This window comes from Branchiostoma belcheri, unplaced genomic scaffold (genome assembly GCF_001625305.1).
Source record: "Branchiostoma belcheri isolate BF01 breed outbred unplaced genomic scaffold, Haploidv18h27 scaffold95, whole genome shotgun sequence".
NCBI lineage: Eukaryota > Metazoa > Chordata > Leptocardii > Amphioxiformes > Branchiostomatidae > Branchiostoma > Branchiostoma belcheri.
This window is the reverse complement of record NW_017804631.1, coordinates 624,320-637,459: the sequence shown is the minus strand read 5'-3', so window position 1 is coordinate 637,459 and position 13,140 is coordinate 624,320. Positions and strand designations below refer to the sequence as shown.

At 42.1% G+C, this 13,140-nt stretch overlaps 1 protein-coding gene across 1 annotated transcript in view; it reads left to right on the top strand.

The window, feature by feature from the left end:
- The window catches only part of LOC109461700 (obscurin-like), an 88,717-nt gene that overhangs the window by 69,691 nt on the left and 5,886 nt on the right, over positions 1-13,140 (top strand). The window contains 12 exon segments of the mRNA XM_019758086.1: positions 1,047-1,210; positions 1,657-1,861; positions 2,782-2,985; positions 3,491-3,620; positions 4,635-4,835; positions 5,311-5,416; positions 5,816-5,939; positions 6,436-6,548; positions 6,974-7,118; positions 7,480-7,683; positions 8,533-8,662; positions 9,116-9,313. Coding sequence (XP_019613645.1) covers positions 1,047-1,210; positions 1,657-1,861; positions 2,782-2,985; positions 3,491-3,620; positions 4,635-4,835; positions 5,311-5,416; positions 5,816-5,939; positions 6,436-6,548; positions 6,974-7,118; positions 7,480-7,683; positions 8,533-8,662; positions 9,116-9,313 — 1,924 coding nt within the window.

Here is a 13,140-nt window from a genome sequence, read left to right as displayed (position 1 = left end):
CTCGAATCCCTGGTTTCGATAGAATACGCGGGCTCTCCATCGACCGCCCAACTCAACATTTCTGGGCAGGTGTTCTGCAGGGCTAGCAGGTTCCCGCATGAACCCGAACCTGTCCCCAGTCTCACAATTAGTTAACTTTCCATCCACTCTGAGTTTTTCTCGCCTCAATGGCCCTAGAAGGTTCGCGCCATACCTCTTCAGGCCTTCCATGATGACGTTATCATCCACTGACAGAGGGACGTCTCTAACTGTTACCCGAACTCCATCCTGTTGTCTGAAAGGATGCACATCTCGGAGTTCAACATGTTTATTGCGGAGAGTAAATCCAGTTACCAGCAATTTGGCGCGATCGGCTGGTTCACGTATGTAAATTCGCCACATTTCACGCACTTGCTGAATTCCGGAGATCTTTGTTCCGTGAAGAAAACGCGAAATTCCTTTATACACTTCAACATTTGTGAAGTACGGCTCGTCTCTAGAGACGTCGACATAGTGCACATCTCTCTCTAGAAAGAAGACGGGTTTACAACCTGGGGTTACAGTACCTGTAGCCGACTTCTCATGCGTTGTTGAAGGTGTAACTTCGGGGGGCTGCGTCATGGCGGCCGCCATGTCTTTTCTCCCAGCCATGCTGCCGTGTTCCTTTCTCGATCAGCCTCTGTGTCCTGGCTTGTCTATCAGCCTGGTTGGTGCTAGGCTGCTTCTAGGGAACTTCCGACACAAGATGGCACGTTTCCGAAGAGTCAAAAAGCGAATAAACAGAAAATAAATCCAAACATGTGTAAGAGCGCTGAAGACACGTCTCCCTTGGGAGACTGACCTCTGACCTCATCTCTGATCCCTATTGTTACTATTGATGAAAACTGCCAAACATGACTTCCTATGGCTATGCTAAGATACAGACAGTGACAGTAATATTCTCACATCTGTAATTCAACCTTTTCCCTGCTGTCTGACATGGTAAACAATAAAAATTTGGTGCCAAACAGCTACCTCGTGGCCAAAGGTTATAATAACCTTTTTTGCACGCATCCCTTGCTCCACAGAGCCTCCGCTGAAGATCACCAGTAAGCTGCGGCGGGTCGACGCCATCGAGGGCGAAGACGTCAAGTTTGAACTGGAGGTCAGCCGGGAGAACGGCGAGGTCACGTGGTTCAAAGACGGCGTCGAGATCAACCCAGCCGCCAACCCGGACAAGTACGAGATCAAGGTCAGCACTAGAGGTCATCGCTTCTTTAGGTCGTGCCAATTTTTTAAGGAAATTTAGACATTTTCACTACCTAAAAGCTCACTAGACCCGTTCTCCATTAACGAAAACTAACTTAAAGGTAAACCCCTGCCCATGGACCAGATGGTCAGCATGGTAACTGGTACTGTAGAAGGCACACTGTGCCATTGGGTTATTTAGCAAGTGGCAGGATAGAGCTGGAGGGGCTGGTCACCATATGAATGTGCTAGAATTAACAGAGTAGTAGTCTGTTAGGTTAGACCATATGAAGATATCATCATGATGTTACCTTTCTAGCTTTGCAAATGTTACCTTAAAGCTTCTAGTTCTCACATTTCTTATGCCTCCACCATGTGATTATTAGGTAAACATTAGCTTTGCAATTATATGATACATTTCTAGGTCTGACTTTTTTAATCCCTCCGCAGGTAATTGGGCTGAAGCGGGTTCTGATTGTGAAGGGCTGTGCCCTGGGAGACAGCGGACAGATCACCGTCGTGGCGGAGAAGGACAAGAAGACCGCCGTCCTGAATGTGGAGAAACCGTTCCAGATGGAGCGGGTGCCCACCTTCACCCTCCCACTCAGGGACACCGGGTTCTTCGCTGGCAAGACCATCGTGCTCACAGTTACTGGTAAAAAAGCTGTTAGACTTACTTACAATAGCCTGGTTACAAACCTATTTTATCATTAGCTCCGGAGTCCTACATCCTCTCCGCAAATCAATCGGAAATCAACTGGGTCCAGACCTATTTGCAGAGAAAATGTAGGTCTCGGAAGCTATTAACACCGAGCAGATTATTATTGGACTGAGCAGAGCACTTTGGACTAATGCTTCTGGCTGGTTACAGCTTTTCATCTTAAGATTTTCTGAATGATCTTGAGATTGTCATGAAAAATCTCAAGATTGTCTCATAAGATCTCAAGATTTTGTCCAGAATATTGAGATCTTTGGAATAAAGATTTTTCCATTTTTAACGAAGAGTGAAGACCCCCGCTGGGGGTCATTATGATCCGCTATGTAACAGAGATGTTTCTGAGAAAATATTGGATATGTACCTCTAAGCTGTAACCAGCCAGAGGGATTAGTCCAAAGTGCTCTGCTCAGTCCAATAATAATCTGCTCACTGTTTATTATAATAGGTTTGGTAACCAGGCTAACTTACAATGAAAGATTTGTACTAAGTTACAAGCTAAGTACAGGCTATGGTGACTTAGCAGTTCTAGTGACAATTCAAGTGACATAACAGTACAAGTGTGGGATTATTCACCGGCAAGACCATCGTGCTCACAATCACTGGTAAACCGTCTATCTTATTCGAATATGATTGAAAACGAGTGCTATTTTATAATGAAATGTTCACTGTATAATGATAGGAGCGCGTATTGCCGTCCACTTTTCTTTCCAATTGTTAAACTGATTTCAACTGATGAGTTTAACAGTTGTAATTATACCTACTTGAATGTGAATTAAGATTCAACATGAAGTAGTTCATTATAAAGGTAAGTACAAGGTTGAATGGATTCATTCCTCAAGTTATGCTTCTCCCAATAGTGAGTGTACATCCAGAGCCTGACATCACATGGACCAAGAATGGCCAGGAGGTCTTACCCGGAGGGAGGGTCAGGTTCTCCAAGGACTACGGTCGGTACACCCTGGAGATTCTGAACGCTCAGCCCGAGGATGAGGGAGAGTATGCCGTCACCGCAGTCAACCCCTTCGGCAAGGACTTCACCTCATGTAAAGTCACACCTAAAAGTGAGTAGAATACTTTCTTGTGCAATTAGCACTGGTGCAGGTAATGCTAAAAATTACCTGGTATTGTAAGACAAGTTTCACCTGCACCCCCAGAATATGGACAGTATGGATCTAATTCATATTGATACTAAAAATGGCAATTAAAGGAAACTATAATGCCATTTATTTCTCATATACTTGTAGATAGGTTTAGATTTGATAGGTTAAGACAATACAGTCACTGTGGTAAAGTCATCTGAAGAGGGTTCCTGTCTCACTGTCAAACACTGTCACAAGAACAAAGTATAAGCTGCAGCTCCAAAAATCTACTCCATTTCTTTCTTTATTTTTTCAAATAAACACTATATAATAATCATGAAAAGTGTGTCATTTAGTCTATTTCTCCAAAATGACCTTTTGGACAGCAGAACAGACTTTATTTGTCACTTTTAGCAATATGAAACAAAGGACACTTTTCTTAGGCAAAATACCATTATTATTAATTATATATCACCCTTTATTCCAGCCCGTGGTCATGAGGAAGACTGGTACGTACCGCTGTTCCGTCGGTACATGGTCACACAGGAGGTACTGCAGGGCAAGGACGCCAGGTTCGAGTGCAAGGTCAACGGCAATCCTGTCCCAGAAGTAAAATGGTAAGACTTCTATTTCTAGTTTCTGGTACAGATTCTTATTACATTTTTTAATAAATATTTTTTGTGAGGCTGAACTTTTGGTTTGCGTGTCTGTTTCTCGTAAATTAAGCTGATTTTAATGAAATGTTTAACTAACAACAAATTATTCTAGAGCAAATGACCCTAAATTCTAGATACTGAACCGGAGAGTGAATGAGTGTGAGTGAGTATTCTAGAGCATATGTAACAGTCCTGCCAAAAAACAGTTACTCAAGCAACTGGATATGATTTTGAAAACGTCAGACGTTTCAGCTAGTATCCACTAGCTTTCGTCAGTGACTGAGAGACCAGAGGGGAAAGCAGGTTTATAAGTACAACCTGTTGATTGATATGCAAATAAAGTGAAGACAAATTTTTGGAAGTCGAAAAAGGAACAAAAGTCAGACAAGTCAAGACAAAATGATGCAAATTAGTCTGAAAGCTCCTGTTATACAGAACAGGAGCTTAAGTGTTGTCTGTCCTCGGGGCTGGGAGTGCCAAATCCCAAGTGCCGGAAAGATCGACTCGTAGCCCCCCCTCCCTGTTGAGGGTGGGGTTGTTTTCCCCTCTGGTCTCTCAGTCACGGACGAAAGCTAGTGGATACTAGCTGAAACGTCTGACGTTTTCAAAATCAAATCCAGTTGCTTGAGTAACTGTTTTTTGGCGTATCGTATTACCTGGATGTCTAACCTTCATCGACGTGTAACAGTCCTGGTTACCCATTTTGTCTGTTAGCCCATTGTTTTTTCAACAGTACAATTGAGCTATCTATGTATAACTACTTGGCTGCAATTATGTTACTTTACTTTAAATATGTTATACGTCGATGAAGGTTAGACATCCAGGTACAATATGCCAAAAAGCAGTTACTCAAGCAACTGGAAAATTACTTACAAAAGTTACTTCCAAAATCATATCCAGTTGCTTGAGTAACTGCTTTTTGGCATTAAATCTGTTATGTTCACAAGTTTTGTTAAAACCATGATCTTGTACCAGGATGAAGGGCGATGTGGAGATCAAAGATGGCCCTCGCCACGTGATCTCGTTTGACGGTAAGACGGCAGCTCTGGAGGTGAGAAATGTCTCCAAAGAGGACCTGGGTACCTACACCTGCGTCATCACCAACGCTGCAGGCTCTCAGGAGTGTCACGCTGACATCGCCTTCGACACAGGCCTGCCCGAACGCAAGAAGAAACGGTACAGACAAGCGATACACACTGATTGCATGCTGTCTACCAGTGGTGACAGCAATCAGTATGGTGTTGTTGAGCACCATACCTATACCAGTTAGCACAAAGATGCACTGCCAAAATACATGTAAATGTCCATTCAGAGTACATGTACAACAAACTTGTGTCTTCCACATCAAGCAATGCATGTTTTCTATGGGTAGAGCAAACACGACTCACTGTACATATCCTCAGAATTACCAAGTATCATAGTTATGGCTTTCATGAGTACAAAAAGTACACATGTACCAAGCTATTTTTTTTATTCAGTGTAAGCTTTTTCATATGTACATACACAGTATGACCAGGACAGTACTGTGTCAATGTGGACAGGGCTCATTGTCAGTGTTAAAGTATCAATGTAAAAGTCAGTGCCTTTGTCCTTAAGTGCATTCACTTTTATTAGTTGGAGAGTTCTGAAAAAATTTCATCTCCTTCCACAGAGGTGCTCGCCGCGCTGCCCGGGCAGAAGAGGAGATTGAGTACAGGAAGGTGACGGAGTATGAGCTAGAGTACGACGAGAATGTCAACGTAGCTGGCGGCGGCAAGGTGACCATTTTTTAAGCTCAATGAAATTTAACCTACCTCTGCTTCTGCTTCTTAATGTAAAACCTCTGCACGTTATACAATTTGCCCTTAGGCTAGAACACTGGATCAACCCTACAAGTATCTGCATTTTGAGCTGGTGTATTTGGCCCCATTCTTCTCTACATTGCAAGCTCATGCCTTTTAATTACCAGAGGTACCAGCCCAAAGTGCATTTCATTTATGTCATACTCACCTGAGGAATACGCATTTCAATGCGAAAGGTGCCCATAAATTTTATGAAACATTTGGAAGTCTGTGTGATAACCAAACAGAACTGGAAAACCTGAGTGTATTTATTGTTATCACAGCCCAGGCCAGGTATTACATACAATGTAATGACCAACCTCTCCCCATGTGTAGGTGCGTAAGGTGTCTGAAGAGGAGCTGCATAAGCTGTTTCTGGAGGTTGAGGCTGAGGAGGCGGAGCGGCTCAAACTCGGCCTCACCATCGAGGAGTGGGAAATACGACAGATGGAGAGGCTCGGTGAGCGGTACTTTCTTTTACTTACCCCATTATCCCTTTCTAGACGTAATTACCTTTCCTTCTGGTTCTGTACTTGGCCATCTACTGATTGCCAAGATAATCCCATGGATGCCAGGTCATCTGTCACAGTTTTCTTCAAGTAGTTTTCAGTTTGCCTCCCTTTTATAGCTCAAGTTTAGATATTCTTGAGTCATCCATTTTAAATACATGGCCAAGCATTTTAGTTTTCTAGTGGTGATTTCAGTCTAGATAGCATTCTACAACCAGTTTTGTCATAGAGTTCCTCATTTGAGATCATGTTAATGTTTTTGCTGCAGTTGGTGCGTTGTGATGATTGTTAGTTTATTACTCTCTACCGTATGGTCTAGAGTCAAGCAGACACGTAGAAATCGGTCAAAGCACTATATGCTTATTTGGCAGGAAGAGTTAGCTTGCATTGGAGATCAAATTCAAAGCTAACACATCTGTTTACTAACAAATTTCCCCCATTTTGCAGGTCTAACCCCTGAACAGTGGAACATGAGAAAGCGTCAGCGGATGCTGCTCCTGTCCCAGCTGGACATGGAGATGAGAATGAAGCTGGGCCTGGACATGGAGAGCGCCACCATGGTAAGTCAGATAGCTGCTTAAATAAGTTGTCATGTTCAACCAGTTTTTACAATTGTTCATACATATTGAGTTTTCCGACTGTTAGTTCATTTGTGACGCTGAAGAAGAGTGGTGGAAGCATCCAGAAATTATCTCCGTTATTTATCCAGTAGTAGAGTTTGAATTTCAATGCCTAAAAATTGGAGCCTGTATTAGTCAACATAACCAAGGGACAAGGAAAAGTAAAACCTGTGCATTGGAATAGTCTTAGAAACTATGTATCAGTTAAGTATTAGAAGTCCACTGTCAATGCATGTACATTACTACAACGTTTGTATTTTTTTGCATGCCTGACAGTATGCTTGGCCCAATAGGACATGAATGTACAATAGAGATGTCCATCAATATTCCAGATAATTAGACAATAATTGTGAATTTGTCACCAGGTTGATGGGGTGGCATCAGGTGCAGGTTTCGGGCGGGCGACACAGGTGGATGTCCACATGCACGGTCCCCGGGAACCCAAGTTCAAACTGCCGCTCAGAGATACCAACTTCCTGGTGGGGGGAACGCTCACTCTGTCTGTCACAGGTAACAACAGATTATATCACATTGGCTATCGATTCATTGGCTAAAACTACACCTGTACTAACATTAAATATACAATTATCATTAAAATATATATATATATTTATATAAAATATGTTTTCTGTACAATTTTAGGGAAAAAGCACTCCACAGTTCACACACATGTCCCATGATTATGCTAATATAATATTTTAGGTTATAGTGTCTCTAGGCACATTAACATCCATAACATCATCTCTGATGCCTTAGATATGATCCCAATGAACTTAGCAAACTGCACAGTGCTTCCACCTCCGACAGGTGCATCTAGCCCTTTAGGGCATGAATGTAATAAAGAAAATATTGATTATTGTTATTATTCCAGTCAACGTCCACCCTGAGAACCAAGTAACCTGGTACAAGAACGGGCAGGAGATTAAGGTTGGCGGCCGGATTCGGACCGGACAGGACTTCGGCCGCTACACGCTCACCATCCTGGACGCCTCCGCTGACGATATCGGCGAGTACTCGTGTGCGTCCAAGAACCCGTACGGAAACGACAAGTGCTCGTGTCAGGTCACCATCAGAGGTGAGTGGGACATATGTTCTACTGTGTCAACGACTGTACACTCTATACTAAGGCCACACCAATTTAATTTGTTGGTTCTCGGATTTTTTCAGGAAAAATATGAAGCGACAGGGCGAAAAAAATAAAAATAAAAACAGATCTAGGCATCCTATTATAGCCCCAAATACTACGATACGAGGTATGAAGTCAACACAAAAGGCTGGTTCAAAATTTAAACAATGGATTTTAAACTTCTAATGATACCACTACATTGAAAGATGGAATAACTGTAACGACTAGGAAGAAAAGGACTGTTTTCAACTGTTCAGGGCAAAATATGAGCATTTTGCAGTTGATTCTGAAATTTCTTTTTTTTTGCAAATCAGAAAAAAATGAAGAGGCGAATCCGAGAACCAACAAATTAAATTGGTGTGGCCTAAGCAACATTAGACCTTGTAGATGTAGCAAGGTAGTACGCTGAGCCTCTTATATCACTGTTACAGTAATTGTTGCTACTTTATCACAATGACCTGTACTTAGATTGTAAGAGAATAAACTGCAGTTACATATAAAGGTCTCTCTGATTCACTTTCATTGATACAGTTTGTCACAGTATATTTATATGTGGATGCTGGCATTTAGAATCAGAAGTACGTTCTTGATATACATGTATACCTTGAGCAAAGGTGCTTACTTTTCTGCAGGTCTATGCTCAACAGCCCACAGAAAGTTATTGCTCGATGTGATGATAAGTAATGATTTCGGAAATTGTAAGATCCTGACAGCTTAAAACACAGTGATACAGATTGCTGAAGAAGTGAAAATTTTTAACAATTGTACTGATGACTTTGTGGCTTTGTTGTTCCCCAGAACACGGCCATGAGGAGTACTTCAGTGCTCCGCTGTTCCGGCGTTACATGGTGAACTGTGACGCACTGGAGGGCAAGGACGGAACCTTCACCTGCAAGATCAACGCCAAACCACAGGCTGAGATCAGATGGTACGCATAACCTTTCAACTTTAACCTTAGAGTAGGGCAGGTGGTATGGATAACCTTGCAACTCAAAAGTTAATTTAATAATAAACCAGAGTAAGGTTAGGTGGTACGCATAGCCTTTCAACTTAAATGCTGAAAATTAGGATCATCTTTAACCTTAAAAGAATAAACTTAAGATGGTTGGAATGCCCTTTCACCTTTGACAAAAGATTGAGATCAGATGGTGCATATTAAGCTTGGAGGTCAGACAGTGCGCGTTACCTTTCACCTTTAACCTTGGAATACAATCAGATTCTATGTATTTGGTTTTGCTCTTATGTATTTGAAAGGAAAGCAGCCCTTGATGAATTGAAGTACTAAGTAAGTATTTGAAACTTCTAGGTTGAGATCAGGTGCTTGTATGTCTCAGTTATATGTGGCAGAAGAAATGTTCTAATTTCTTTATATCTCCTTTAGGGAGAGAGACGACAAGGAGATTGTTTCCGACGACCGCCATGTTATTCAGTACGACGGGGTCACCGCGACCTTGACCGTCAAGGGCGTGACGAAGGCCGACCTTGGGACCTACTACTGCAAGGCGACCAACTGCGCGGGGTCCGTGACCTGTCACGCGGAACTGGCGCTCGACCGTGACCTACCAATCACGAGGGGAAGGTACAGGGCGATTAGCCGAACCGAAAAGAGAGGGGGAGGGACCGAGAGCTTTGTGTCTCTCGGGGATGTGTATAAGTTCGAATCCAGGAGAAGCGAAACTCGAATAACCAGGGAGTCGCTACAGGTAGTGAATGGGTCGAAAGACTAGCGTAAGGAAACGGTTTGAGTAGTGTAGCATTGATCGAAGTTGTGCTGTTATCGTTGTTGTAAGCGAATGTGGGGCAAGGCAAGTATCGTCCCAAGGGCTAGCCTTCGACTGTGAATTACTCCACAATCTCGGTCATCATTTGGTGCTAATGTAACGAATATCACGTGAAAAAAAATGCAATTTGAAAAGGTAGAAATGGATTCCAAAATAGATGACCATGATTTAATTTGAGCTCAAAAGTTGACAGGCAAAAATGACAGACTGACGTGGAAAGAAGTGAAATAACAGGTCACCAATTAACCTAACTGCTCATTCTTTTAACATAGGTCTGCATTTTTTTCTAACCATTGAAAATGGATTCTGGCGCCAATACAGACAGATAACAAATTAGGTTAACATTACAGCTGAGACACACACAATACTGAATAACCACGAGCCGACCAACCACAATGGGGTGTTTGCAGGTGACATAACGAAACAAGAGACGATGCTGCCATGTTGGTGGAGTTTGTAGGTCCAAGATGGCGCCCAGTTATTTGGAATGCATAGATAGTGTTGGAAATACTTTGCATTAGTCTTGTGCTATCAGAAAATGAAGAAGAAGGAATCTGCTATCAGAAAATGAAGAAGAAGGAATTTAAAGATGAGAAAACCAAATGGTTAGAAGACGATTTCTTACACAATGACGCTATGCGCGCCATCAACACACCAACATGGCCGACGATAAATGCCGTCATAACCACGTGACTGCAAACACCCTATAGAACCTAATGGCTATGTGTCCATTTCATTCTATAGCGTTAACTTTCCATACATGTACTAAGGAATATTCCATACAGAAAACCAACTGGAATATCTTTTACATTAATGAACACCTTGCACACTTTTGAAACAAGATAACAACCACTGCTCACCACCCTTGGTGTAAGGCTTCCTTCTACTACATAGACACACATATTCTTAAAATTTCAAGCAACTTGTTTTGTACATAACCACCAACCCTCTCTACTTAAACCTTAATTTCTCTAATCTTCCACCGCCTTTCGTTCTTTTTACAAGACATCACCTTTCTCATCGTGCAACGTTTTTAATTCACATCGTCTCCGGTACTCGAGCTTTTCCACGACGCTTCGACGATTCACGAAATCGGCTTGTCACCAAGGAAAGACTAACATGCGACCAGAGGATGTATCGCGCCCGTTTGGTGACGACAGACGAGGTTTAAATGAGTGCTGTTGTCTGTGTATCGCGGGTATGTTGCATCCCAAAACGTGCATCATTCCAATACATGACGTGCCACGCAAATGGAATAGAACGCTCCATGGAATACGGAATATCGAACACATTCCAAAATGGAATAGAACGCTCCATGGAATACGGAATATCGAACACATTCCAAAATGGAATAGAACGCTCCATGGAATACGGACGCATTCCAAAATGGGATAGAACGTTCCATGGAATACGGACGCATTCCAAAATGGAATAGAACGTTCCATGGAATACAGACGCATTCCAAAATGGAATAGAACGCTCCATGGAATACGGACGCATTCCAAAATAGAACGTTCCGTGGAATACGGACGCATTCCAAAATGGAATAGAACATTCCATGGAATACGAACGCATTCCAAAATGGAATAGAACGCTCCATGAAATACGGACGGAATGTTCCAAAATGTGTCCTTGTGCTGTGGCAAACGATGGGATGGCACGTTTTGGAATACAACGGGGTTCACTGACTTATGTAATTATGTTCCCAAGGCGATATTATAACGCTGTAGACTGCTATGTGAAAGGCTTTGAGTCAATGTCTCAAGTGCTGGGACTGCTCTTGATATGCAAGATGTCCAACTAGTAATGCAAAGAAACTCCAAAAAAGGATTAGACATTTCTATTCTAAGCAATATACAATGCATACTACAACTACAGAAGACATTCTGTTGAGAAATAGCAGTAATATATGGACATTAACTCTGCTCAGTAACCGGCGGAAGTACTTTGGAGTAGAGGTAGGATACTGCATGTCCAAACCAGCTCCAATGGATGCAATACTTTGTCCAATTTACAGCATAATGTATCTATAATATATATCCCTCTGTTATACTGCATGGCGTTGAAGGATTACAATAATTATGTTAACAACAGCCAAGCTATAAACAATATGCTCCCAATTAAAAATGCATTAAAACAGTTGTATTAAAACAGTTGCATTTTCCCTGACATGTGGTCTCTATCTCCTTTTGTGTGTCCCAACTTTCCTTCGCTACTTCACCCAACAAACACCCTGCAAACATCCCCTCTTGTCTCAACCCAGTTGGTTGGTCGGCTCGGTCACGTGCAAGGCACGTGATTCTGACGTGACTGTCACGTGGAAACACTTGGTTCTGAGCATGACACCTTCGTGCTGGACACGTGTTCATGACCTTGAACTTGGAATTTGAATTTAAACAACGCATTCCACGTGACAATCATGTCAACATCACGACTTTGTATGTAGTTAGGCAGGCCATTGTACGGGCTTGTCAACTAATATACAATATATGACTATGAAGGTTACATGAAGATATCCAGGCAATACAAGATACACCAGGAAATGGATATATTACGAAACTGTTAAGCGTTTCCACTACTTGAAATGAAAAATGGCAACTGATGAAAAGTAGTGTATGCTACTTCAAACCTCTGAAAGTTTAGTTTTCACGAAAGGAAAGCCCTACGAAAAGGCTAAACTCGTGTCTAATGGCAACTTGGCCCTGTCCTTGGTGCTGAAATTCAGACCTGTGCTTGTATTCGGTACGGACTTATGAAACCTACAACTATAAAAACACAAATGAAAATACAAAGGAACCCAATTGACGCACAAACTTTACTACAATGCCCGTCTAAGAACGTGTGAGGTCTAACCAGCGTTTACATACACAACAGTTCAAACATCTAAACATTCTTTGATTTATTTATCTATATGGACATCTGACATATACATGGCCATATCAGCATCAATCTGAATGATAGCTAGAGTAAAGCTGAACTCATAATCCTCTTATGGTTTTGTTGATCTGTACAAAGATACAGACAGTGTCAGACAGTCAATGCTTCAATGCCAACTACACAGTCAACAGATAGACGAAACTACATCTGCAATGCCGTTCTCATTCAACAGGAGGCGTTGCTTAACGAATAATACTGTAGTTACCTTCGCCAAGAAGGTTATGTTTTCAGGGGCGTTCGTGTATGTGTGTGTGTGTGTGTGTGTGTCTGTCTGTCTGTCTGTCTGTCTGTAAACACGATAACTTGAGAAGGCCTTGATGGATTGTCTTGATACTTGGTAGGTGGGTAGGTCTTGATGAGACCTACAAAATGATTAGATTTTGGACCCCCTAGCGGCTTGTTATGGTACTGCAGCTGAACTTCCGGTTTTGATATCTCATGATCTAGACATGCTATGGTGATGAAATTTAGATGGTAGGTAGCTCTTGTGCTGGGAAAGAAGTGACGTGAGTTTAGGCCCCCTAGCGGCTTGCTCTGGAACTGCAGGGATAAATTCTTGAAAATATTCAAAAGGGGATAACTCAAGAACCGGTTGACAGATCGTCGTGATTTTTGGTATGTAGGTAGCTTACGTGATGCTTAATATAGTTATGTGACAATTATGCAAATATGGATGTAATTTGCATAA